General features: G+C 41.4%; 4 protein-coding genes across 4 annotated transcripts; 2 read left to right on the top strand and 2 right to left on the bottom strand.

Annotated features, from left to right (window-relative positions):
• Nucleotides 1–59: 59 nt before the first annotated feature.
• Nucleotides 60–2,610, bottom strand: LOC104446108 (RING-H2 finger protein ATL20). Its single transcript, XM_010060016.3, has 2 exons — nt 1,754–2,610; nt 60–791 (listed from the first exon to the last, which is right to left on the bottom strand). The coding sequence occupies exons 1-2, from the start codon at nt 2,349–2,351 to the stop codon at nt 301–303; spliced, it is 1,089 nt and encodes a 362-aa protein (XP_010058318.2). The 5' UTR covers nt 2,352–2,610; the 3' UTR covers nt 60–300.
• An 8,074-nt stretch (nt 2,611–10,684) lies between these two features.
• Nucleotides 10,685–14,287, top strand: LOC104443995. Its single transcript, XM_010057570.3, has 3 exons — nt 10,685–10,812; nt 12,874–13,022; nt 13,965–14,287. Exons 1-3 carry the CDS (start codon nt 10,743–10,745, stop codon nt 13,980–13,982), a joined length of 237 nt encoding a protein of 78 aa, XP_010055872.2. The 5' UTR covers nt 10,685–10,742; the 3' UTR covers nt 13,983–14,287.
• A 35-nt stretch (nt 14,288–14,322) lies between these two features.
• On the bottom strand, nt 14,323–15,263 carry LOC104443994 (NAD(P)H-quinone oxidoreductase subunit S, chloroplastic). Its single transcript, XM_010057569.3, has one exon. It carries the CDS (start codon nt 15,191–15,193, stop codon nt 14,444–14,446), a length of 750 nt encoding a protein of 249 aa, XP_010055871.2. The 5' UTR covers nt 15,194–15,263; the 3' UTR covers nt 14,323–14,443.
• A 2,247-nt stretch (nt 15,264–17,510) lies between these two features.
• Nucleotides 17,511–26,770, top strand: LOC104443996. The gene is given in 15 exon segments (XM_010057571.3): nt 17,511–18,986; nt 19,088–19,199; nt 19,273–19,355; nt 19,572–19,635; nt 19,741–19,858; nt 20,490–20,641; nt 21,274–21,329; nt 23,780–23,841; nt 24,657–24,794; nt 25,407–25,444; nt 25,551–25,601; nt 25,904–26,071; nt 26,156–26,246; nt 26,249–26,267; nt 26,433–26,770. Coding segments are annotated over 15 exon segments (1,401 nt in total). The 5' UTR covers nt 17,511–18,861; the 3' UTR covers nt 26,557–26,770.
• Nucleotides 26,771–27,968: the final 1,198 nt, after the last annotated feature.

Genomic DNA, 27,968 nt, shown 5'->3' with positions numbered 1-27,968 from the left:
CGGTGGTCTACGGCACTCCTAATTCCAAACCGGGTGTAAGAGAAGATTGGCAGAGAGAGGAAAAAAAATCATCATGTGGGTATTTTTTTAGGAACTTGGACATGGGAATCGGGTCGGATCAATGCAAACGATATCAAAACATACAGAGATCAAGAACAAGATTTTATGTTTCTAAGATGATATCCAAAAATAAAAATCTCACCAAAATCTGAAATACAAGAAACACGATGATTGAAAGAACGCGAGAACCCCCATACCATAGCGATCTCAATATATACAGACGACAAGCTCCATTCCATCCTAAGCTGGTGTCGAAGGCGAAGACGATGACGATGCTCGCGACACGACCGATGGCGTGAACAAAACGGACCCCTCCGGCGAGTTCCGGCACAAGGGGCATGTGGCATTCATCTTGAGCCACTCGTCGATGCAGTCGGCGTGGAAATAGTGATTGCACTCGGGTATGGTCCGTAACGCCTCCTCTGGCTGGTACTCGCACAAGCATATCGGGCAAGTGTTGTCGCTGGGCTTGGGCAAGCGGCGGCTCACGCCGAGCAGCGTCTTCGGGTAGGACTCGATGGTCGGCCCGTCGAGCCCCGTCATGATGAAAGACTGCGGGAAGATGATGGTGGGGAACTCTGTGTTAGTTTCTTCCTGCTGGTGCCGGTGCCGGCACCGCCGGCTGTAATTGCTGATGAGGCCCCATACGTAGCCGGCGAGCCCAATGAGGCAGAGGACGGCCGGGATGCCGAGGCCGATGATTATGCCGTATTTGGCACTTCTTGGAAGACCTGAAAAATTCCATACAAAGTGCAGAAATCCTTGACTTGTATGTTCAAAGAATCACCCAAGATCAAAGGTGACGATGTATACTTGCGTATGAAGAAGTCAAACTAAGTTGAAAATGTCGAACCCATTTTTCTGGAAATGATCATTTGACGATCCCACATTGAGTTTTGAGATTAAGGACAAAAACTCGAGGAATTTTCACCTTGAGGACTTGAAAATAATTATTTTCGCATCACGGCCCCCGAAGTCTAAGCTCAAAATCACGTACCGAGTCATTAGTCCAATTGCCACGAAAGCATCTTCAAAAGGAAAGGGACCTCTTGCCTTCTCTTTCAAACGCTATTTTCCGACCTTAATAAAAACGTAAGGAAGAAAGAAAAGGCGTTGTCTTTTACCGCGTACCGTCCCAACTATTTCCTTCCCACGTCTTCCATAAATGAAGAATTCTTATGAACATTGGACTTAAATGACCGCGGTTAAATTCAGGTGAAACTTCTTTAAAATATATGTAAAATTTAAAGGATTGTTAGGTAGCCGATCTCCATGCTTACATGCCGGATTATTAAAAAGTCTGAGGGCGGACGAGAATTTAAGTAATTTAAGCACCACTTTGATTGTGACAAACTTTATTATGCATATACAAAGAGAAGAAACTCAAAGAAAAACGCACCAAAAAAAGTGGTACATTTGACTTAATCAAAGTTCACGACAATCTAGCTGCTAGACTTTTTATTACTAAAGTTAAGGGAAAAAATAAATGTGCACTTATTGTAAAGTACTCCCGACATAATTTTAGCATCGTTTTCATTAATTTCACTCCATGCGGTACTTACTTATTAGTCTTTTAAGATCGTTACGTCAAAGATGAAATTGTGTTGAATTTCGAAGATATTCACGTGACTTCAAATGAATTTAGGAGTCAAAAACTGGAACGATGGTGTCGCCCCGAGATCGGAGTACTTACCAGTGCTCGGAACATTCGTGCAGGCGATCTCCAAACCGGAGCCGTCCCTCAGCCCGCACGTCCCGCCGCGCGCCAAGCACGAACTGCAGTCGGGCTCTCGCCACACGAGCATCAGGTCCTCGTGCAGATCCGACGCGGCCGGCCACGCTCCCGGCACGCTGACGTTCCCGACCTCGCGGCACCCGCGCGACGGGGACCCGCGGTAGAACCGGCTCTCCACCGACATGACCCGGTAGTCCTCGCCGCTCATGCACCGGATCACCAGCATCGTCGGCATCGCCGCCCTCGCCGCCGGCGCGGCGTCGCCGGAGCAGTTCACGAGCGTGTACTTCTTGGTCCTCAGGGCGCTGAACGGGGAGCCCTCGAGGGTGAAGTTCAGGAGCCGGCTCGGGAGGCAGTTGCCGGCGTCGTTGAGCCAGACGGACTGGGCCGCGTAGTCGATGTTCTGGACGACGAAGCTGTTCTGGACGACGAGCCGCCGGAGGAGGGAGGTTGAGGATGGTCTGGCGCTGGCGATTGCAGGAGAGGTCGAAGCCCGGGTAGCCGCAGCGGCTCCCGGTGAGCCCGAACGGGAACTGTACGGAGAGGTCGCTCCCATGGCACGGTGAAGGGCAGGGATGGTCGGCCGTTGTCTTCTGAGCCGAAACGAATCTAAGAAGAAAGATTAAGAACAAGGGTCCCGAAGCGTGCATCGTGTTGGGGTTTCTGACGAGACTATACCGAGGAAGTTGATAATGAGGAAGTTAATAGCTAAAACTTAGCTACAGCGAGAGAAAGAGAGAGAGAGAGAGAGAGAGAGAGATTAAGGAGGCTATAGAAAAGTCGTCCGACTTCAAATACTGACTAGCAGCAATGCGAGAAGCGTTTTTTTAGGGACAAGAATTGGTTTGTAATTAATGTTCACTAGTTATGATTTGGCGGGCTTGTGCCGTGGTGGGTTTTGATTGGAGAGGGCCAAGAAAATGACGGGGCGGTACAGGTGAGCGAAACGACTATGAACAGCGGTCAGCGCCGAACAAAAGTGCATCGAAGGTCGAGTCGTGTAGAAATCTTTTCATGGCAAAACTTGCACCGTTGCGTCCCGCACGGGAAATGGAAAACGCGACTAGCAATGAATGCAGCGAGCGGGTCGAATGTGGTAAAAACGGGGAGGGCGTTGCGCGTTCCCATTCGGTCTTTTTTTAACCAGGACACAAGCAGTAAAATGGCTCAGATCTCTCGAGGGTTTGGGATTTTCCAGGAACGCCCCCAGGGTCCTCCTGCTCTCTGCAGACGGTACAAGAACTGACCGAGGGAAGCAACGTCCTTTTCAAAGGGCCTCGCAGGCTCTCCTGACCGAACCTGATCGCTCTGCTGTTTCTCTCCCTCGATCGACTGATGTGATGCAGCACAGGCTGCCCAGACGCTTTCACGCCAGCATCTTGTCTTCGCCATTTACGTTTGAGGAGATTAAAAATCTGCTTCACGGTCCATGTTTGGGGGACGGGGCACTTGGGGCTGATGGGTTTTCCTCGAGATTTCTTTACTGGTGCTTGGCCTGTCATTGGAATTATGTGCAGCTGTCAGATTCCTTCTCCTCCTTTGAAGATGATGTTGACCAGGGGCCAATGCGACCGTCGGAGCTTCTTGCCAAAGAGCATTAAATGCCGCCGAAAGCAAGCAATAGTCCTCCTGCCATAACTGGTTTGGAGCGCACTAAGTTAGACTTACTGATCCCCCAAAAAAGAAGGGAAAAAAAATTGAAGACGCCATTATTTTCAGCGATTTCATAGCCGCGGCGTGACTAATCCAATCCTGCGAGATTAAGATAATTCAGTACTACAAAGTTAGCTTGTTATGAATTTTGAAGTTTGAAATTTAATTTGTGCCTTTCTTCTAATAGTTTACACTTTTAGACAAAAAAAGTGGCACGTCCAACTTCGACAATTATAACCGACTGACCTTTGACCCGAACACGAAGATCTTGGGATACAACTTGTACAGTCGCAAGAACATTTTTTTGTGGATCTGATAAGTTAAGCAAATTTAATGACACTACAGAAAATAAGTTTGTCTAAGTCAACCTCTAAATAATGTGGAAGCTGCTGGGAGGTGAAGTGGTCAAAAATTGAAAGGCTTGTTTAGAAACAAATAGACAAGATGTGAGTATGGAGTAGGAGCGGAACACATTTCGATTCTCCACCACCACACATCAAGCCAAACCGTTCTTTGCTTAATGTTGATCTACTCAGATTTCAACTCGCATGTCATTTGATTTATGAAACGCGCTTATTGAATTGAGGATTTGCAATAGATAAAACTCCATTTTCATCGAATCCATCTTGCAAATCCGCTATTCTCTTGCTGTTTTTTCATTAGCATCGTTATAATCTTAGTTTTCAGAAAGAATCAAAGTATGCCCAGATAGATCAAGCAAATGGAAGATTTCTTCTAATTAAGGCAACTCATTGACTACAATCCCATTAAAGAAAGAAAGAAAGAAAGAAAAACCCACCATGGCACTACAGGACAACATGCTTTGCATAGCGCTTTCTCACCTTTGAATTACATTGACATACATCACATTTAAATTCTCGGTCTATAGCCTTTCTCTTACGTTAGTTTACCTTATAAGAAAAAGGTAATAGTCTAAAAGATTTATTCTTGTGCCGGGTCTAGTCTAAAGTTGAAAACGACATACTTAATTCTCCAAAACATTAACGTAATATCCACGTTGAACGTTAGAATGTAAGACGAAGATGCTACATATGCTCAAAAGTCTCCACACAGAGAATTCCAAGGCATGAATGATGAAAGTCCAGAAGAAAAAATTGTGAAAATGACTTACGTCAGTGCATGTTGTGCCCCATTGGATAGTTGGTGTGTATGTTAGGCGTGTACAAAGAAATCAGAAACTGCTCAAAATCAAACTAGACCGCCCAAGAATTGGCTGTTCCCATGGAGATCAGTCCAATTTCTGATTCCAATTTTGTAGAATTGTTGAGTTTCGGTCCAGTTCTCTGTTCTAAACGTGGAACCGCCCACCTGGACTTGATCAATAAAACTATATTTAAAAAAAGGAATTCCATCTCAATTGCTTATTTATTTTGTAGTTTTTCGACTAGTATATATTATATGTTTGTAGTTATTGGACATTATTGACTAATTTTGTCTGTCGGGTATGTAATAGAATTAACTCCCTATTTTTTTTCTTTTTTTCATTCTATTAATCTATTTACTTGTTTTCTTGGTCAAAACATAATAAACAAACAAAGAGGAAGGAGAGGATCGATTGGAGATGTCCATAAATATTGCCATACTTTGTCGTCATGATATAAAATTAAAAGCCAATGGCTCATTTTAAGAGCATAATTAGGTCTCTCTTTAGCCATCTTTATGATTAAATTAGGTTGACGTTAATAAAAGATAAATTAAGTGATTAATGTTTTAACTTTTGTGGAAATTAGGACTTCTAACATAGAGTCTAACTTTCCATATATTCCCGATGTTGGGAAATCAAGAGGACTATATCATGACCTTCGAAGAAATTAAGTTCTTAGCTAAAGAGTATTGTCCATTCATTCCATCTTATAGTTTTCAATCATTAATCAAAATTGATGGCTCACAATTCAACTTTATTTTAAGGTCGAACAAGCTTTGGTGCTCTAAATAGAAACAATGTTCGTTGTGATATTAATTGATGAATGTAATTTGAAGGGATTGGGGACCGGTTCTTGATTCCAATTTTTTGGAACCGATCCTTAGTGGATGGTTTCTAGTTCCAAGGTGGGAACCACTTGTCCGGACCATGCTTACCTTTAGTTCACGTCATCAATTTCCAAGTAAAAAATGCCATGATAACTAAATTAGCAAATCATCAAAAGATTTATAATTAAATTAGCCTAATTAAAGGTGCTATCATTTTCGTAAGGGTTAATACCTTGAAAAACCCTAAGCGGTACATTTGTGACAAATTTACCCAAAACTATTTTTGACCATGAAAAACCCCAAACCGGTATAATTGTGACAAATTTACCCCGACTAACCATAAAAAAATCATAAACTGGTACATTTATGACAAATTTACCAAAAACTAATTTATTCGACTGTAAAAAACCCCAAAATGGTAAATTTGTGATAAATATACCCTATGCTAAATTGGATTAATACCACAAAAAAATCACAAAAATTGTAAACTGTGACAAAATGAGCATAAAATCCTAAATTGGTATACCGGTCAATTGTCACATGTCATTTAACTTAATAATTTGAGAATAAAATTTAACGAAAACTAACAGAGGGTAAATTTGTCACAAGTGTACCAGTTTGGGGTAAATTTGTCAAAGGTATACTAGTTTGGGGTTTTTGGTGGTCAAAAAAATAGTTAGGGGTAAATTTGTCACAAGTGTACCAGTTTGGGGTTTTTTAGGGTATTAACCCTTTTCGTAACTAGTTTGGAGCGCAATAAATTGGCTTACCAATCCTAAAAAAAAGGAAGGAAAAAAAAATCAAAAGTGCTATCATTTTCAGCGAACTCAGAGACGTGGCATGAATAATCTAATCCCGCAAGAATCCCGCAAGATTAAGATAATTCAGTACTAGAAAGTTAGTTTATGATTTTTGAAGTTTGAAATATAATTTGTGCCTTTCTTCTTACAATTTATACTTTTAGGGGGGGGAGGAAACGCTGCATACCCAACTTTGTCAACTATAACCGGATTCCCTTTGGTGCGAGCATGAAAAGCTTCCCATACGGTGCCATCATTTTGCGGGTCATAAGGACATTTTTTGCGGGTCTGATAAGTCAAACAATTCTAATGACATTACAGAAAATAAGTTTGTCTAAGTCAGCCTCTAAATAATCGGGGAGGCAACCGGGATGTGAATTAGTCAAAACTTGCAGGTTTTTTTTAAGAACAAATAGACAAGATGCTATTAATTACCGAACTTTCGCTGTGCTAATCTCATTAGATAGGTTTAGGGGTAGTCATCAAATATGTGGGTATGCATTAGGCTTGGAACGCATGTTCGATTCACCACTGCACATCAAGCGCAGACCCTTCCTCGTTTAACGCTAATTCACTTGGACTTCGATTTGCACGTCATTTGATCCATGAAGGCGCACTTATTGAATTGAGGATTTATCATGGATAAAACTACATTTTCAGCAAATCCATCTTTTAAATCCTCTGTATTCTCACCCCTTTTTTCATTGGTGTCATTATAATCTCAGTTTTCGGAACGGTTTTCAAAAAGTAAAACTGACTATGTCAAAATAGATCAAGCAAAAAGAAAACTTCTTTTAATCAAGGCGACTCATTGACAACAATTCCATTAAAAAAACCACCCCAGCCCTAAGGGAGAACATTCTTTAATAGCACTTCCTCACCGTTGATTTCAATTGAGATACACCATATTTAAATTCTTGGTCTATGACTCTATGGCCATTCTCTTACGTTAATTGACTTCACTTTACTAGAAGAAGGTGACAGCCTAAAAGATTTCTATACATGCCGGGCCTAGTCTAAAGTTGGAAACCGCATACTTAGTCTCCAACACATTAACGTAAGATCCACGTTGATCGTTAGAATGAAAGACTACGAAACTACATATGCTCGAGAATCTCTGCACACAAAATTCCAATGTGTGAATGATAGGAGATTAGAAAAAAAAAATTACAAAAATTATCCACGTTAACACATATCGTATCACGTACGATGGCCAGCGTTCACATCATTGATTTACGAGTATAATTGATCGGAAAGACTAAATTAGCAAATCATTAAAAAGTTTAAAAACTAACTTAATCAAATTAAAAAGTTTGGAACTGAATTAGCTACTGAATTATGTTTTATGATTTTTAATAATACTTTTTTCCTAAAAATGTGCATGAAATATCCGATTCTTTACACACCATGTAGTAGACTTTTTGTCGTAGCTTCTCCTTCTTCTCTCTCCGAGCCCTCCTCTGAAGCTTCTCCCAGAGCTTGTGACTCCTAAAACCAAAAGGAAAATTCAAACGTCGGAACGCAAATTAGAAAGTCAAAGCTCCGGTTCTCCATGATATCTCTCCTTTGTTTAAGTAAAGCATTTGGTCCAACGACACCGCGCTTGTCCTCACCCGGCAACGTTATCCCCCACGACTATTGGAGGTTTCCGGCCACCACGAACTATCGCCGATGGACTTTGCGATGATAGTGACGGCGGCGGCAATTGAGTCAAGCGAATTGTGAGACCGCAAAACGTTTGGTAGATGGAAGGGGACGGCAACATAAGAGTTGAATTCATCGACGGAGCGATAACCATATCTTTCCCATTGAATCGAGGTTCGATCTTGTTCTAATCGTCTCTCTTTTGGACAGACGGAGCGGAGACTTTGACTTGGTCCGAGGGAATGCGGAGCTTTCCCATTGAACACTGATCTGTCCCATTCTCGATGTAGTAAGAATGTAAGATCAGGAAACGGCCACCTCAAGGCACCCAAAAACAAAAAAAAAACAAAAATCATAGGCTCGTCATCTCACTACCACATGCCTTCTTTGAATCACATAAAATTTGGAATCGGTCAATCAAAGCCCAAAAGAGTTTTTTTTTTTTTTTTTAAAGGACCAACGAAAACGAAATCCATCGATATCACTATTATTGGATAGTGGATGGTGTGCATGCACCGTCATTCGAAGTTCAAATTGGATAATTTTTTCTTTTTTTTTTCCTTCAATTGTCCAGGACAAGATATAGCATACTTACTCCGGTGACATGCTAACTCTCAAATTATTCTCGAGAGCATGAATAATTATATGAACCCGATAAACGTACCTTAGCGTTCATATGAATAAGTCATTTTTGGCATCATATGTAAATTCATCAAACAAATGAGTCAAGTCGGGTTTGGGGTCAAGTCCAAAATGATTCAATCCAACTAGATCAATTTAACAAATTTTGACTTATCTACATGTAATATGAATATAGTGACCTATACCCAATCCAACTTAAGGTGCATTTGGAATCTGCATTTCCAATGGGCTTTGGACACCTAAAGGCCTTTTGGCCAAATATTAGGTGTTTAAGAAAGATTTTAGAAACCCCATTAGGGGAAAGTTGGCCTTCTGAAGGCTAAAAGCCCAAGGCAGGCACCTTTTGGTTTAGCCTTTGTTTCTAATATTCATCTTCATCATTGAGGCGGACGTTTAGATTGCACAGGGCTACAGAGGGTGGGTGACAGATTAAAGAGAGGCCAGTGACAATCATGGCAACCAAGGCGACCATCGTCAATGGGTTACGCAACCTCTAGTGGGTATATAGGCTACATGACCCCCGGCGAGGGTCACACAACCTAGGCAAGACCCTCGCCCGAGGTCGCGGCCTCGGCGAGGGCCACTAGTGGATCGGGGCCCTTGCCATGGGTCTCAATACCCAAGCAAGACCCTTGCCAAGGGCAACCCTAACAAGGGTCTCGGCTAGGTCACGTGACCCTCGCCGAGGGTCACCCACCACCGATAGCCCTTGTCAAGGCTGCGAGACCTTAGGCAAGGTCTCTCCTAGGTTGCCAGCAGTCGTCTGACCCCTATCGGCGATCATTCGACCTCAGGTGGTCCTCGCCGGTGGTCTCTGGGGACCGCCTAAGGTCTAGCAACCTTAGACGACAACCGTCAGCTCCAGCGACAGGCACCAAAGGCCGCTACCCTTCCCCGGATAATTTTTTTTTTTTAATAATGAAGGTTTTGTAAATATAACTTATCCAAACACTATTTTGCTCAAAGCTACTTTGAAATGAATTCTTAAATTACAATTTACCAAATGTAATTTGCATTTTGAAAAAAGCTCTTTTAATTAAAGTCCTTTCATTTTCCTAAAGACTTTTCCTAAAAGTCTAACCAAACGCATTCTCATATTGTTAAAATACTTTCTCATCGAACCCAATCTATGAAAAATCATACACATACTAACATGAGAGTGTCTCCAAGATCGAGTGAGGGTGATAAAAATTTAAAAGTGAGTCATAAAAGTAAGTTGAGTTTAAGTAAGTTGTAAACTCGTGTATGACCTATTTGACATCCATATTATGTTTAAACCGATTTATAATCTATTTAACACTCATATGAATTAAGAAACAAGCCAATAACCCATCTTAATGGTCTAATCATACGAAAGGCCATTGGGATTTTAGCATAAAGATAGTGCGAATGGACGCTGAGTCGAGTTCATGTCCCAACTCCATCTAGACCTGACCGTTAGGGGGACTCGAGGCGGGCTCGAGCCAAGCTCGAAATTATTCGTAGTGGGGGGACGTACTTTATTTAAATTTTACGTACTTTGGATGGAAGTCGCGAGCTCAATCGAGCCAAAAAGCACAGTCGAGCCAAGGCGACAAATTGACAATATATTGGAGTAGTGGGGGGCTTTGGATGGAAGTCGCGAGCTCAATCGGGCATCAAAAATTGAATTTTAATATTTTTAAATGACCAAAAAAATTATTTTATTTATTTATATGTTTTTAAAATGATTTTTTAATTATTTATATTTTTAAAATGCAAAAAGCACAGTGCCAACCAAGCCAAGGCTAGACAAATTGACAGCATATAAGGACGCGTCTGTAATAGTCTTGTCTGAAAAGTGAGAATTTAATACTTGCAAAAAAAGTACGTAAACCGCGAAAATGGAGATGGTCATGGACGAAAACTAAAAGTAAACTGGTAAAATTTAAATAAAAAAAATCGAAGAATTGCACTATACAAAAGAGAGGGTTTAGAAATCTCGATGATCAAACAAATAATTCGTTTTATAAACTTGGGGGCGGGCTGAAAGTTCGGCCCATACAACAGGTACGGGCCCAAAAGAGAACCCAAACAAATCAGCCCAATGACGCAAAAGAGTTCCGGGCCTGGGCCAAGCCCGCTCGGCCCGTAACGATGGCGTCTTCACCTACCGTCCCCGTCGTCGGAAGTTCCACTTCCCGCAAGGCAGGAACTTTCAGAGCGACAGAGGAGAGCGAAAGAGAGAGAAGACAGAGATGACCGGAGGCCAAGCGCTGAAGCGGATCCCCAGGATCAAGTTCCCGCAGCGGCGCCCGAACCCCTCCGGTAATCTCCAGTCCCTTCCTTCCTCCGACTCCCTTCGCCTCGGCTCCTTTCGCTTTTTCTTCTTTTCTCGCCTTATCGTCGCCTCCTTCATTTCCGGTCGTTTCGTGCACGTTACTGCCTCGGCATCGCTGCGAAGTGAGCCCCGTAGGGCACGTCGATTTCGTTCGGTCTGCGGGTCGCTCGATGAAGATGACGCGCGCGTTGATTGCGGGGAACTGTGTGTGTGTGTGTGTGTGTGTGTGTGTGTGTGTGTGTGTGATTAGCTTTCCGCGACTTTGATTGGTGATGGGGCGCGAGAGCGATCGAGCGGCGGAAGCTGTGATGGGCGGTGGGAAATTAGGCTGGGCGGAGAAGTAGGGTAGATGCTTAAATGAGGTGATCGAGCACTGCCGTTGCTCGAATATGGTCAGAACTGCTTGGGAGTTGGGATCGGATGAAGCTGCGGCTTCTAGATGCAATGGCTAGCTCGAAGAATGAATTGGGAATGCTTGGATTGCATTATGGAGAAATGCATCTGTCTTAGGTTCTGTTGCCAAAGGAAAGTCTCTGAGGAGTTGATAACTATTCATAGCTTTTACATTGACACCAAAGAAGAAACAGGAGTGCTGCTGAAAGTCGGGTTGTGTAGCCAACTGGTTTTTAACATGGCAAGAATTTTTGGTAGCTTAGGAGGCAGCCTCCTTGTGCAGAATCTTTTAATTAGACAAAGCCATCGTAGGATACTGCCTCTCCCGTAATGCCTGAGTGCTAGCTTTTTTGCTCCTCGGAATGCCCGAGATTTTTAATCTGCATTGGTCTCTTTTGAGCTGCTGTGTGTGAAGTTTATGTTGCTTGTTGTATTAATCACTTGAGCATTTTATATGGAACGACGATCTGGCTTGTGTCTTTATGCAATTTCTTTGATGAATTAGTCGCTGTGTCGTCCACTTGATTGGTTTTTGCTAGTAACTACAGATACATGCTCCCACTGAATGGCTACTTGTCTGTCTATCTGTGTCAAGTCCTTGCACTGCTATTTAGTATCTACTGCCCTTTCCAATGCTTCTTCAACCTCCATCATTATTGTCTTGTTGGAAGCTCCATGTTGACATATTTTCATCAGTATTAATGCTGCCCCTTGCAGCTCGATTGCTGCTGGCATTAGCCACTTCAATAGTCCACATAATCACAACTGTCTTACTCGTTAGGAAAATTATTCTTTTCTTCCATGTACTTTCACGTTTTGTCTAATAAAGTTCCCGTACTCTTAACTTGGCTAATCATGTCCTTCTACATTCACAAATTTTTTCATCAACTCCATCTGACATCAAATCCAACAAAATTCAGCTGACATGGCTGTAGGACAATATGAAAGTATAACATGGATATCATATGTGGAGTATGATGTGGATAAATTCAGCCGATGTGGACGCCTAGGTGGACCCACATTGGAAAACTTTTGTCCACATCACACTATGATGTTATCCGACGGCCACGTTAGTTGAATTTGGCAAGAATTAGTGTCAAAGGGACTTGATTAGGAAATAGTGAAAGTAGAAGAACTTAATTAGACAAATTAAAAATACAAGGACTTGATTAGAAAAAAAACGTGAGAGTATAGGATCAAAAACTAGATATTTCCTACTCCTTAAAATTGTACAACGAACTTATCAAATATTTAACATGTTGAAGTTACATTTTAATGTGCAAACTGCTCATTTCCACCTTAAATACAGCCTCTGTTTTAGTTGTTTAAAGTTTATATTATGGCTCATGATGTGTTATTCCTGTATGTGTAGTCTTTTGTGTTGATTCTTTTTGTTTGTTATATGTCTTGCTTACTTCATGACATCTATCAAATGGTGGTTCATCAATGCTATCTTTAAATCCTTGTATATTGCATCACCCTTCAAATATTCAAGTCTGAATCCTTCTGGCTGCATCTTAGTAGCCCCACTTACCTGTGTCCTTGTACATTGGCAGACTTGTGGCTTCTTTTTCCATTGTCAATAATTTTGAGCATTATTTCTGGACAATGACTGAACATTATTTATTGACCTCTAGGATTTTAATAAATTGCAGGTACTGTATCCGAGCCTAAATCTGCATCTGCTGCTCCCTCTGTTCAAACATTCTTTGCAAATTCAAAGGTTTCAACATCTACCGGAGGAAAGGCCTCACTTCAGCCGAAACGAACAGCTGTGTCCCAGGAGGAGATCGAGGCTATTTTGGTCAGTTAAATTCTTTTTCTCCTCAGAACCTAACATTTCAGTTGCTTTTCAAGTGATCTATCTAATCTTTAACTGCATCCATCACCATAAATGGAAAGAAGCTATGAGAAGAAGCAGCGACACTTTAGTTAGTGGTCTTTTCTTGAGTAATCAATTCAAAATCTTAGTGAGATACAGATTGCGACTGTTGAAAATGTTCTTCAGGTGATTGATTGTGAAAATGTACTACAAGTTCCTTTGCTGAAATCGATGAATGGAGAAAGAATGGTTACCTACTTTTCTTTTGCAGAGGCATTTAGGAAATAGCAAAGCCTCTTGGAATAGTTGTGTTAACGTGGCAATGCTTTATGCATAAATGTTTGGTGAACTTGCTGCTTGGATACTCAAGAAGAGAGCAAATTTTGGGACGCATTCTTCATTGGTCAATCGTGCATGGTAGGATGTGTTCCATCTTCCTGCCGTGATAGTGGACTGCTCCGTTTGAAGTATTCCAAATCATAATTCACAAGTTGAAAAATGCGTTCTGACATTACATAGCACCTTGTTCAGTGAGAGCTGCATGTGGCTAATAGTCGCTGCTCTAATAATGAAGTGGTGCCTGAAAATGACTCCCATGTTACAGTCAAAAGTTATTGTTGACAACTTACCAAGCTAAACAGAGTAAGCAAACCCCAAGAAAGCAAATGAAGACATTGTGTTCTCTGGATTGAAAAGAGAAGCAAACTGATTGAAAACTTGCTCTTTTGAATTTGTCTTGTTTTATGCAACCCCTGTTTTCTGGTCCAACAGGAAGTGCAGCACAGTTTTCCATCTACTGCACATCTTCATATGCCATGACCTTTCTCGCATCCCATTTAAGAAGTGATTCAATTTAATTCCTCGATCTTTTTTCTTTATTATCGGATGGCTGATAAGAATTTTCTGGGAATGCCTTTTTGGCAGTTGGGTGGCTCCTTCTGATCGCAAAATGGAGCTGGCAGAGAGCTGCTGATGTTGCTGGAATTTAATTCTTGATGATTAATGTGTCATCCTGTACTCTCCATTGGTTGGTACTTGCATCTTCTGTTGTTTGTAATATCTAGAACACCCAGTGGCAATTTCGGATGTGGACGCAACATAGATGACTTGATAAATTCATCTCATTAGCATCAAAATTTGGATACGCCCATCATGCATGATGTTCATTCTGGTTCCTACAATAGGGTTCCTCAATGATCCAGCGATGTGCTCATCAGCTGAACGATTGAATAATCATCATTCATAAAGTTCCTTAAAACCATTTCTCTAACTCTAGGCATGATGTTTGCGAACGGTCGGAGATGAATATATATTTCCAAGTTTGAACAGCGAAGAACTACATCAGATTCTCAGTAGTATACATACAATACGTACTCAAGTGGAGATGTTAAAAGGACTTGAATTCAAGGTTCATTTTTAAGGAGATTCTCAATGATCACAGACCTAGGATTCTTCATGGGAGGTCCTTTCTCTCTCCTCTCGAGCTCGTCCAAATTGAAAGTTATCAACCGATCCCAATTCCCTCCTTCGAACAGCACCCCGGCTTTTCCATCGGTGATCCTCTGCACGATCCCGCAGTACATGTAATACGGGTTGTTCGGGTTCTTCACGAGTGCGATCATTCCGGGCATCAGAATCGGCAGCTCCGGTGCCTTGGGCTTCTTCAAGCTTGGCACTGCTGCTGCGCTCGCCTTCTCAGCTGGTTTCTTCGGCGGCGGCGGATTCTTCTCGATGAAAGACTGCAGTCCCTTCTCGCCGCCAGGGAATCCTCCAGTCAACCCCATGAGTTCCTTGTCGAAAGCGTCTTCAGGGACGGTTTCTGCCGCCGATGCCACCGCATCTCCGGCGGGCTTTCCACTGCTCAAAGCCAGGGACGGCTCTTCGGCTTCTGCAGGCTTTTCAACATCAGACGACGGGGACGGTTCTCCGACGGTCCGCTTGAGCTCCTGCTCGATGCCCTTCTCGCCATTGCAAAGGCCTCGCCCACCGAGTATCTCAGAGAGGTCGAACTTCGCGCACGGCCTTGAAGGGATCGCCGACGGGCCATGCCTTGAGAATGCGACCGACGGCTTGTGGAGGCGGGTGACACCGCGGCCGAGGAATGCGGACTGGAGGCAAGGAGGAGGGTGGAGGTTGGGGAGGGTGGAAGCCATTGTTGATAAAACAGGACAGAGATAGGCGAAAGCTTTGTCCCTTTTAAATCCTGGCCACAAGAGCGTGCCTCAGTGATTGGATGATTTTTTGTGGTGTATTCAGAGAATACCCAACCAGTACAAGAGCCCCCGCGCGTACAAAACGGGAAGTGGTACGTTGGATTGCGGCGGGCCTTCGTTGTACTGGTTTTTCCACGACCCACTTCTGTTCTGTATGGGCCCCCGATAGGTCGGATTGCGGGTTGACCCGATTATGGAAAAATTTCGATTGCGGATGATTGATCGAACCAATTTGATAAGAAAAGAAAACTAATTTCCTGCAAAAAATATAAGCTTTATCTTCTTATTTAGACAAAACAACAATAGGTTTAAATATGCAAACAAAATTTATTTTAGCAATGCTAGGAGAAATAAGAAAGTGAAACGTGGGAAATAGGTGGCGACCCCTCCTAGACACATATGAGTGAGAATAGATCAATCAGGATAAAAAAATATATATATTAGCTATATTTACCTAATAATATTAATGATTAATATTACGAAAAACTTCATATTGATGCATATATGACAAATTTATCACAAGCTATTTTTTTTTATTATCAAAAACTTTAAATTGGTACATTTGTAACAATTTTGTTTTTAAGATTTTAGATAAAAATTAATATTATGAAAAAGCTCAAACCGATAAAGATTTTCTTTATTAATTATATTAATGCAACAAATTTAAAGTATTTTTTTATTTGATTTTCACATTATAAATAGGATCAAGAAAAATGGAATGAATCTTTCATATTTATTTTTGATTGTTATAAATATTTTTCAAGGACTACGAGATTCCTATTGGAGCACGTGCTATTCAAGAACGATTAGGAGCTATTTCGCCACGTAACCTCTCCCATACAAAATGAAATCATAATAGAAGAGGAAAAGTTTACATTTGAAAAGGAATAGATTTGCAAAACGAAAAAAAAAAAACCGAAGAAAAGGAACAAAAATAACAAAATGATACGAGGGAACTGGACCACTTCTTGTTTTTTCTCACTTCATTTACAAACTTAATATGAAAAATGAAAACAAAAAAATTAAGAGACGAGACAAACCAACCAAAAAGCGACAAGTGGTGAGTTACAATAATTGCCTCAGGCTTTCTTTCTTAGTACACGGCATTGGTGTTCTCATAGGTAGAATTTTATCTTAATACTCTCAAAAAATCTTCTTAATGATTGTTTTATAATACCATCAAAACTACTTAACGAAGAATAATCTAATTTTCAAAAGCCAATCACAAAAACACTTGATTCCCTTATCTATCTAAACTCCATTTGTTTCAGAGAAAATTAACAATCTAAAAACAAATGTTTTTTTTTTAAAAATTCGATAGTCTATCAAATTTTTTGAAAATTAGCTCGGAAAAATATTCACACATATGCTATTACTATTATTATAAATAACGACAAAATTCGTCATCCCGTAGTTGCGAAGTTTCTCATCCCGATGCGCGTAATCCTCAGTCCATCCGATTCCAAAACCGGGACCGGAAAACGACGTGTCGCATCGGATTTGGGTCGGGCAGGCACGGCCTGGTCGGGGGCACGCCCGTCATTTCGCACGGGCCAATGGGGAAAATCCGCGTAAACTGCTGTACCGAACAGTCCACCTGCGGTTGCGGCTTTTCCATCACGTTCTCGCGGGCGGTCGTGTCAATTCACTTTCCCGGAAATTCAGACGGCCGAACTTTTTCTCTCTCGCTTTCTCTTCAGCTCGCCTTTCGCTGCCGCCGCGGTGAAAAAACTGGTCTCTTTCCAGCTCGTACGATGGTCCCCCTTATCCCCTTTCGCCCTGTCCCTGTTTTCTTCTCTTTTCTCTTGTTTTCCTTTTTCCAGTTGGATTTATTTGCCTTGCGTGAAATTACTGGGTTTCGTTTCGTCCTGGTGCTGAGTGTCTTGCTTACGGATCACGTTTTCCCAGCTCCGTTTCACGTCTCCAAGGTGATATCTTTTCGATGTTTCCTGTCGATCCAGGGGTTTCCGGATCGTGGGTCGCTGCCGGTTGATCTGAACTCGCTGCCGATCGGGTCAAGTCGTGAGTTGTGAGCTTGCGGGTGGGATTCTGCTGCCGATGTTCCTGTGAGTTTGTCGATCGCTCTTTTCTTTATGCATCCGCTCTTTCCCGTCGTGATTTGCGCTTTACCTTTGTCAAGTCGTGCACTTGCTGATGAGCTGTGTTTGGTATGTTAGTTGAGTTCATGTTCCCTTGAAGTTCATCTTTAATTACCGGCGAATTAGTCCGGCGCTATTAATTTCGTTGAAGCGATTTGACGGATTTGGTGTCGGGTAGAGTGTATATCTGTTCTCGGAACGAGGATTGCATTCTTTTCTCATTTGCTCGGTTCTTGAAACTCTATTCTAATGATAAGGTATCATGCGGAATTTGCTTCGTCGGTGTGCCGTACTTAATTGTCCGATGGGCGAAGACAATGTAGGATTGTGGATCAGAAAAGAAAAAGACTCATATGGTAAATGCATAGATTGTAGAAGGTTTGGTGTTTTTGATGATCTAAAAGAATTAGATCGGGCGGATGCAGAAACTCAGTTGCCGAGCGGGGGAGGGAGATAAAAACCTGAGGATATCTACATGCTTTTCTTCCCTTTTTTCCTTAGCTTTCGCGGCCTGTTGAGAGGAGGGGTGGGTTTGAAGCAGAGAAATATTACCTGAGATTTCATAATTTGTAGAACCTAGTACTACAGGGGTGACGGATGTGCCAGCTTCCCTTTGGGTCCATCAGTGGACATGATAGCTTATTGGTTTTATTATCTGCAAACCTATACTGGATAACTTCACTAGAAAGAATTCCAGCATTGGAACTATCAGTGAATGCTGCTGAAGTTGTATTATGATCTGTATTGAGTTGAAGCAAATTAATACTCAAGCTCAACTCAAGGCAATTATGCATGGCTAGATACTCGAGCTCAATCTAGCATGATTTCTCATGCGACTCGCTTTTACTCATTTACATCCTGAGAGGGGGAATTGATGATTTTCAAGGTTAATGCTATAAATGATAATGACAGATCTTGTGTGCAGAAGTGTGGGGCAATTAAGTCTAACTGGTAGAAACAGGCCCCAGTCCCACAACACATAAAAGACTTGGTATGTACCAAATCAAATGGTATAAAAGCTTACAAAGCTGCCCATTTTCCAATTAGTTTATGAGGTTTTGACACAGTGAAGAACTCAGTATTGATGGGAGGCTTAGATGACAGGGTTAATTTTGATAACTTCTGGTTATCTGAGAATATAGATTTTAGAATGCAAGTTTCTGAAGAAAGATCCTAAATTTAGGTAATTTGCAGAGAGGTTCATGGAAATGGGACTAACTTACTAAACCTCAAGGGATAAATCTAGTTTTTGGGTATGACATGGTGCCACACGTTCAAATGCCTCAGTCCTCTGGAATCTGCTTTTCTCAACTCCCCATTCAGCACATCCACATTAGAGTTTTTGCTGAAGTGAGGAGTCAACAATGTGGTTTTGGTTGAGCTATTGGCAGTTTAAAGCAAAGTGGGAAATGGCTAATGTCCTGTGAAAGGACTTCTCTCATTTTTTGCTTGTTATCTTCTGGTTCAGGTCGTCTGGACTTACCTTATTGTGGAAATATCTGATGCTTGATGGATGATGATATTGGGAAAATAAAGGTTATCCCAGATTATTTCCAGCCGTCAACAAGTGAAGACTCTTCTCCTCCAAACAAACCTCCAGTCAAATCGCCACCAAGGACGGAAAATTGTTTGAGGTACATCCATTTAAATTAGGACAGGGAAAGAATTTGGAAAAAGAGAAAAGGTTATGATCTGTTCAGTTTAGTTTCAGCTTTCTTATTCTGATTTAGCATAGGTCCGACAGCTATCTCTGGCCTAAAAAACGTTTTAGAGGTGCGGGTTTCATGTTGAACTTGTTGAATCTAAAGGGCCTGCCATGGGGATCTGGTGCGGATGGTCAGGAAAAGGTATGAGTTCTTACCAGGGTAGGCAGTTAGCAATCATGAAGAACCTGAATTTCACTGGCAACTGTATATGCAGGTTGAGCTAACTGCTGCTGAACTCGAATCACTTAGAACACAACTCGCCGAATTAGAAGAAAGGGAGGCCCACTTGAAAGCACAGTAAGGCGGACCAAACTTAGACTTTCATCATTTGGGCATTCTCTATGTCATGGCCATTGTATTGTATTTTCTTCTATGTAATCACCATGCTCTTAACTTCATCCCACTAAGTCATGCGTAAATGCTGGCATTGCACTTCTGGAAGCTAGAAATTAAACATTCCTCAATACTTATTATAATTTAGTACGTGACTGAGATTTCTTCTTTGTTACACAGGTTGGAACATGTAGATGAGATATTACGGTTTGCTCGTCTGTCTGGCTACCTGCATATCCGAACTGTACTAACAACTCCCAGCATTTGTAGATTTGATAAAAGTGCTACTTACTATGTAGACCTGGTGGCAGTTAAAGGCTTTCTTAATAACCCTTTTTATTTCTTGCAGAGATGGAAGCCACTGCCAGGAGAACCTCCTCCTATTGATGATACAGATGTTGATGACTGGCTTCCACGCTTTGTTGTTCTCCACGGAACATGCATCTTTTTTTATATGGTTTGTACAGGTACCGTGTCATATTCTTCTCCTGTTCAGGGATATTAAGTCCATCTTCAGTGAATGGTTTTGATAAGGCCTTCATGCTATCTTATATGTTACACCTATTCTTTGACAAATTCTCTGGCTTTGATACATCCAGTAGAGAGACTGAGCAATCCCGTTAAAAGGCATTGCTCTTGTTCCACTCATGGAACAATCTAAGCACATGATTTAGCACTGCTACTTTTTTCTTCCCCCTTGAAATGATAGTTACTAGACGCCTTTTTACTTCCTGCAGTCTAAATTGTAAATTTGTTATGTTATGAATGTTTAAGTAAACATATTGCAGAGAGATTTAAATGCTCAAAATTCTTCACTGCTACCATTGTATTTAAGGGATGATACTTCATAATTCACTAGTCTTCTTTCTGGACACGGCTTGTGATTTCACATCCATATGTCTATGTATGATAATAGTTGATTTGTGTCTTTGTGCTACATCCCGCTGTGCCCTTCGAATTTCAGTTCACAATAGGCTAAGACATATCATAACAATCTAGATTTGGATTTATAGTGGAAACTAGAAAGAAGATAAATGAGGGATTCAATAGTATTTATAAATCTTGTTCTCTAACAACACTGAACAAAACTTTATGCAGATTTAAGTCCCCAGGACTCCGCTCTGCTATCTGATATTGTTGAAGTGGATTCCTTGCCGTGCTTCATAAGAGAAGAAGATACGCAATACTCCTTCTACATATTGACTAGGCAAGGGTTGAGATACGAGTGCTCAAGTGCTTCCAAAATACAGGTATTTAGAGCATTTTTCCCTTCAATTCCCTAAGTTCAGATATGGGTGCTCCCTTCATATCAGATTCATTAGTTGTTGGTGAATATTCAGTGTATAATGCCCCGATTGGCAGCATAAGAACATTTAATGCAACACAAAGAAGCAGGTTGAAGTTTCAGATAATCTTTCTTTTCCCCTTCTAAAAAGCCTGAGTTATTATTAGGAGATTAAAAGGGCACGGCAAGTACATAAAATTCAACAAAGATTGAAGAAGATAGCATGGTGGATATATTTTGGATTAGGTCTGGAATGATGAGCTCTCAACTAAACAAAAATAGTGCATCTGCTTTTTCTAGTTATTTATATCTCCACCTCTGGGTGGAGAGAAAAAGGTTAGTGGGGTAAAACATATTCTTTCCTCTACTTGATTAAATAGAAAGTCTCAGTTAGACAATCTGATGTCCTCCACTAGCTAGCTGTCCCTAGGTTTTGCGATTGATTCACACACAAGTAAATAGGTGGGGACAGGCGAAGCTCGAAATTGTTTTCATCTATTCTATTCATTAGACTATAAGTAAAAAGCATCTTGGCCATCAGAACTCGTCAGCATGTTGCCATAAATAGCTTGACCAGTGGTTCTTTCATGTTGTCAGGTGGACTCTTGGTTGACTGCCCTACAAGCCGACTGCAAGTCGAAGTCCGATACGAAGCCCTTCTCAATGGAGATCATTCGTGATGTTACTGCAACAAGCTGTACATATAGCTCAAAATTGACAGTCGTGCACCTCTAGTCCAATGTCTAATGCTTGTAACTTAGGATGTGTATTGCATTTGTGTACATAAGATAGCATTCTTGTTTGTCGATTAAGCAAATCTATAATAAGGCCTTTTTAGAAGCCATTCACATCCCACTTTGCAAGGAATTCCACCTTCAAATGCTGCTCCACTGTTGACACGGGACTCTTTTTCCCTCTCTGTTTAATTGTATATCACCTTAGACATCTGATTCCAATTTTGATGTGCCCTCAATACAAAAGAAACAATTTGTCTCTTTAGCTCCCTTTCTTGTGCTCCTTGACAGAACACAAATTCGCTTCGGTGGCAGCACAATAATAAAGAGATGCTTCCTCTGTTTTATACTCAAAGGTTGCCGTTTTGCAGCTTGTAATTGACAGCAAAACGGTTTCTTTCCAATTTGAAGTATCTTGGGTTTCTCTCATCTTGTTCTGGGGTTAGCAGCATCTGCAAATGAGTTTTGCATAGCGATCGAATGGTCGGAAAAATTGCTGATACGGGATCGCTTCCTCTTCTGATGAGAAGTGCTTCTATGTTGGTTAGCATCGTGGAACATGACAATAGACCTAGGTGTGACTTAACATGATGATCACGCACGTTGCTCCTCAAAACACGCTCGAATCAGCTTTGCCTTGCCTCGGTGATCTTGTTCATCTGAGGTGGGACACTAAGGAACAGTTCGCTTTGATCACTTTACGATTTACATGCTTTTTCATGTAATGTGCAACGCGTGAGCTAGAGATTTAGCAGAAAGATCAGGATTTGCAATCATCAAACTCCAATGAAAATAACTCATTCGCAGTCACCAAACCCCTATCGACTTTCAAAGTATTGATAAGGATTTTTCACAAGAATAATCAGCATGTGAGAGATTATGGATTCTCATTATGTAATTGTTTAGTGTAAACGAGTTTAGCAACAATTTCATTCCTTTTTATCAATTCCTTACGTAATGAGAGGAGGAACTTTTATATTTCGTGAGATTCTCATAGAAGAAAAAGGATCAGCTCTGGGATTTTGTTAAATCATATTTAAAGAGAGACAAAGGTGTAATTAAGAAATTTCAATACAATCAATTAATAAAAAGAATAATGAACCAATGGTGAAAGTATTAACATGCAAATAGCATGTGCATGAACTTTAGTCGTCAAAATAGTGATGATGATGATGATGAGGTTATAATAATAATAGTAGTAATGATAATTGTAATGATAAGGGACTTGAGGTGCACCAAATAGAGTAACATGTAATGGTAGCCTCACAAAACTTCATTTATAAAGTTGATATTTTACATGATCTGTCGAATATTAAAAACGATTAACTTGTATTTAAGGAGCAATAAGAATCTAGTGTACCAACCGGATAGACGATTTTTTACGCAGACTAATGTTCATGGTAGTGGAAATTGATAAACCCAAAGCCCAAAGTGGCAAGAATATGTAAGAATTCAAACTTGACATGTTCGCCCGCACACGTTCTGTCACTCCTTTTAACATCCTCAAAAGGAAAAAAAAAATGCGGGGTTTGTATCAGGTACATCGCCCTTGTAAAATATTTTTACATGAGAAAATATTATAAAAGGAAAATTACTAAAATTATCCTAAATTTATTGTGTTGTCATAAACCTTTTTCATTTTATCAATTAAATTATAAATATTTTGATGATTTGTCAATATAACTTTTCCGATTAATTTTAGTTGGAAATTGATGATGTTAACGTTTAGTCATTCTAAACTTAGTAGAGGAAACACAAAAAAATGAAAAAGAGAAAAAATTATGAAAATATTAAATTGTCAATATCATACCGTGTATAATGACAACATCCATATCATCGGTTTCCAATCAAAATCAATCAAAAAGATTATATTAGCAAATTATCTAAAAATTTATGGTGATTGAATTAATATATATTTAATAAATTTAAGATTTTTTTTTTTTTTTGAGTAAAGTTCCCCCAAACAAAAGATAACTCCTATAATATAATCCAATATTACTTTATTCCAATGTTCTCGGATTCGGAGGTGAAAGTAGGAAGAGAGCATCCGAAACCGAGCAAACTGGACGGTCAGCGGGCGGGTGAGCTTGAAGCTTGACGCACAGGTAGTTAGTTTGGACGGACGAGATCGCATCTCCCCTTCCCATCAGATCGGTCTAGGGTTTGACTCCACCACACATAAATAAAACCCAACCTCCCCGTGTCCCCTTCATTTCTCTCTCTCTCTCTCTCTTCTTGCCATCATCATCATCATCATCATCACTCTCGTTTCCTCAGTGTCGCCCGTAACGAATCTGAGCGGAATCTCTCGCCGTCGCCGCTCGAATCCGGCCCAGGCTCCCGGCGAGGATGAGCTCCCAGATATGCAGATCGGCCTCCCGCGCCGCCAGGACCCTCCTCTCGGCTTCCAAGCAGGCCCGCTTCTACTCCGGTACCGGTTTCTCGCCCGCCCTCCCTGCTTTGGCTCGCTTTTTTGTCTTTCTCTCGGATGGGTGGTTGTTAGCTTTTTCGGAGGCGAACCCGTGAATCTGCTGTAGCAGTACTGTGGATAGGTGAAGTTTGACGTGTTTTTGATGGTGAATTATGGGGATGCCGGCGGGATTATGATTCGTCGTTTGTATGGGCGTTTGGCGTTTGCAAAGAGAGGCTTTTTTACGTGGCATTGATTCGGAAACGAATGGTGGGTTCGTGGGTTTGTCTTGTTGTTGCGAGCTGTTGTTGTCGAGTTCGAGTTCGAGGCAATCTGGATTCCTGCTATGGGTAGCGAAGATTTTATTGCGGAGTGATGAAAGATCCCACCTTTGTGGAATTTTATGCTCTGCCGTTCTTTTCTGGATTTATGCGATTCGCCTCGCTTCTTTGAATTTTTATGACCGAGCTGATGAGCGGCATTCTTTTTTGCTGCTTCATGGGATGAAAAAGCTGTGGAATTTACTCAAACGTTTGCTCCGTTAGGTGACTGAAACGTGGCCCCCGCCCGGATGGGTCATTCTTCGCTTTTTGTGTACTTGATTGTGTTAGAACTGCTGATCTGACCCCACCATCTTAGACATGGACACCCCAATTTTACTGGGTGTTGTATCAAGTGCTAAAAATTTACACCCACTGCCCAAATTTTCTAGCTCCATTGCTCCTCAAACGGGCCCGGCTTGCATATTAAGCAAATTCCTTAACACGTTGTATGGCTACATGATGTCTAGATCCATATAATTTTTGTGCATTTACTCATACTCGATTCCATTGCAGAGGGAAGAGCAGCTGCGGCAGCTGCAGCAGTCACAATTGCTGGGAAGTCATCGATCTTATCTTCAACTTTTGCCCGGGCTGGTTCGGCAAATGCGTCTAGAGGATGGATCACCGGAGCTCTTGCACTTCCTGCTGCAGGTTTCCTCACTGAACTGATTCATCAACTCCCTACTTTGTTGCCTCTTCGCTGTTCTGCTGCTATGCAAGTCAAACCGAGTGTTTCAAATGGCCTACTATTGTTTAGGTATTCAAGGAATTAGGAAGAGGAGCCTTGTCTGTTGCTGGAGATTTGGCAACTGGCATCCGGAACCTCTTCCACATTAATATTTCTGTGTTCATGCATGGTAACTAGGATGACAACATCAAGCTGGGAAACTCCATATATTCTTAGCTTGATGGATTTTATAATCTCCTGACATTTATCCGAAATCTGTATTGTCGTTGCTCATTACATAACCATGTCGGATCAGTTGCATTTTGCAATTAACTTCCTACTCCCTCTTTCAATCCATTCCTCTCTCTCTGTCTCTGGTCTGCATATTGTGGTAATGCAGTGGGATTTCTATTCTTAGGGAGTGGATGCAGGGGCATACACAGAGTTAATGGCTTTCGACTGTTGAATGGCTGTGTGCTGGCTATAGAATCCTTTGATGCTTTCTAACAAAGTAAATATATATATTAAAAAAAAAAAAAAAAAAAGAGGGATTGCATCTCACTTTTTGTTCTTCCATTTTTATTTTTATTTTGTAGTTTACATGCTCCAGGAGCAGGAGGCTCATGCTGCTGAGGTATGTAATAACCATCTGATCCTATCTCTAATTTCAATTTTGGAGCATCTTGAATCTCTTGCTTTCTTTATTAGTCCTGAGATGAAATCTTCTGATTTGGACACAGCTGGAGCGCTCTTTCATTGCTATCAAACCCGATGGAGTACAGAGGGGGCTGGTAATATAACCACTTCATCTGTAGTTTGTTCCTATGAACTATTGCTTCAGCAGAATCTCTTCCGACTGTTTTTCCAACTGTGAGCTGGGTTGAATAACTTTTAAAAGCTGTATTCATGTTGGTGTATTAAAATCGCAGTGAGTTTATTGGTTTAAAATCCACTTATAGGCTCAGCATTTACGTTATTCCATCTCTATATGCTGGTTTCTGTGTTCACAAACTCTTCTATCTGAAATGCGTTTTTTTGCTTGGAATGACGACTCTGCCATTATGTCCAATACAAATGATTCTCTTTGTTTCAGATTTCTGAGATCATCTCACGTTTTGAGAGGAAAGGATTTAAGCTAGTTGCCATCAAAGTTGTTGTGCCCACAAAGGACTTTGCACAGAAGCATTATCATGATCTCAAAGAAAGACCGTTCTTCAATGGGCTTTGCGACTTCCTCAGCTCTGGCCCTGTTGTTGCTATGGTTAGACAAATATTCTGAGCTTACTAACCCAATCGTCTCGTCATCTTGTTTATCATTTTCTGATTCCATCTTGTGACTGTGCAGGTCTGGGAAGGTGAGGGAGTCATAAAGTATGGCAGGAAACTTATCGGGGCGACCGATCCCCAGAAATCAGAACCAGGCACGATCAGAGGAGATCTGCGGTCGTAGTTGGAAGGTATGGGCATGAATTTGGCGGACTTTGCTGACGTACCCACTTTCTGCCCGTGTGCCATTACAGAGAAATATCGTTACCTTTTCTCTCTGAAATTTCTGTTTGGATTGTGTCGGTGACATTGTTTCATCGCCGAAAAATGACTTCGTTTGCGGCTGTCCAATGCAGGAACATCATCCACGGAAGTGATGGCCCGGAGACAGCCAAGGACGAGATCAGCTTGTGGTTCAAGCCAGAGGAACTGGTTAATTACACTAACAACGCGGAGAAGTGGATCTATGGAGAGAACTAAGTCGGATTTTTCCTTATTTTGTTTCCCGGGCATTTAGATGCCATATGAAGAGGGGGATTAGAATCATAAGATAAGAGAATAAAATTAATAATTCTGTCGCGGCAGAGTGCCAACATCGATCTCCATAAACAATCGACATGGCTGGAGCTCTAGCAATAATTTATGTCGCGGATTTTCGAATTGATTCATTTGATGGCAGTTCCGTTTATCATTCCCCCTTTGCAAGCGTGTCCATGTCTTGCTTTTGTTTACTCTTGAGGTGTGTAGACCTCCTCGTGCCAGTGACAAACTGGATTACTATGTTGCCGCGTCAATCGAACTATCGTGCATCGTGCCTTGTGTGAACAAAGAACGATGACCCACTTATGCATTTCGGGTCCTAGATTGCGAGCTCGAGCTCGAGCGTGGAGCTGGTGCTGTGTGTAGCCTAACACGGGCGACTAGAAAAGAGCACGTTAATTTTCCGTACCGAGCGGGCTGGATCTCTCGTCGAACTTCATTTGCCAGGCCGCTCTCTCTCTCCTTCGTTCCTTTCGGCTAATTCATAATGAATAGTTACTGACGAATAAGGGCGCATTTAGCAATGATTCTATTTTAGAAAATAATTTTTTATGAGAAATGATGTTTTCTGTTTCTATTCTCGGGAATAATTTTTTTGCAAAAAACGCATTTGATAACTTTCCAAAATTTATATTCCCGAGATAAAAATACGTTTAGTAAAATTCTTAAATTTTTTATTTCTTTTTATTTATTATTTTCTTATTTTTGGCCGATGATCGGTTGAGTGACATTTGATAAGCTCGCTGGAGGCCAGCTAGTCCTAGCGAGCCTCACCAAGCCACTAGTGAGGCTCGATTGGTAAAGCTCGGCCTCACTCAGGTAGCACAAGGTCGGTCTGGCCCTAGCTTGGCGAGGCCCAGCCTCACCTTGCCAAATCTGGACGAGGTCGACCTCACCCAGTCACGGTGAGGCTCGGGCCGACGAGCCTCGCCATAACTCGGCGTCTCTGGGGGTTGGCAACGCTCCAGCAAGGTTGCCAACCCTCGTCTAGCCAATCGCCGGCATGGCCAAAAGGAATAAGAAGAAGTAGAAAAGAAAGAGAAGAAAAAAAAAGAAATAGAGAAAAATTAATTCTAAAAATTGCTTCCACAAATAAAAAACTACTTTTTCTACTTTTTGTTTATGTTTTAGATTTATTCTTGTGAACAAAAATTTTATCAAACACATTTTTATTATTTCTTTGTTCCTTGGAACAAAAAAGAATTTTTTTTTAACAAATAGGCCTAAGGCCCTAAGGAGTCACTGCTGAGGGCCCGTGCAATGACCGATGTTGTCCTAAACCATTTACAAGATTTTTAAGGCAACGCCGTGCTTAACGGGTCCCCCCAGTCGCGGCCTGGAAAAGGCTGAGA

The sequence above is a fragment of the Eucalyptus grandis genome, chromosome 10, assembly GCF_016545825.1.
Source record: "Eucalyptus grandis isolate ANBG69807.140 chromosome 10, ASM1654582v1, whole genome shotgun sequence".
Lineage (NCBI taxonomy): Eukaryota > Viridiplantae > Streptophyta > Magnoliopsida > Myrtales > Myrtaceae > Eucalyptus > Eucalyptus grandis.
Note: the sequence above shows the minus strand (reverse complement) of the source record. Positions and strands in the feature narration are given on the sequence as shown.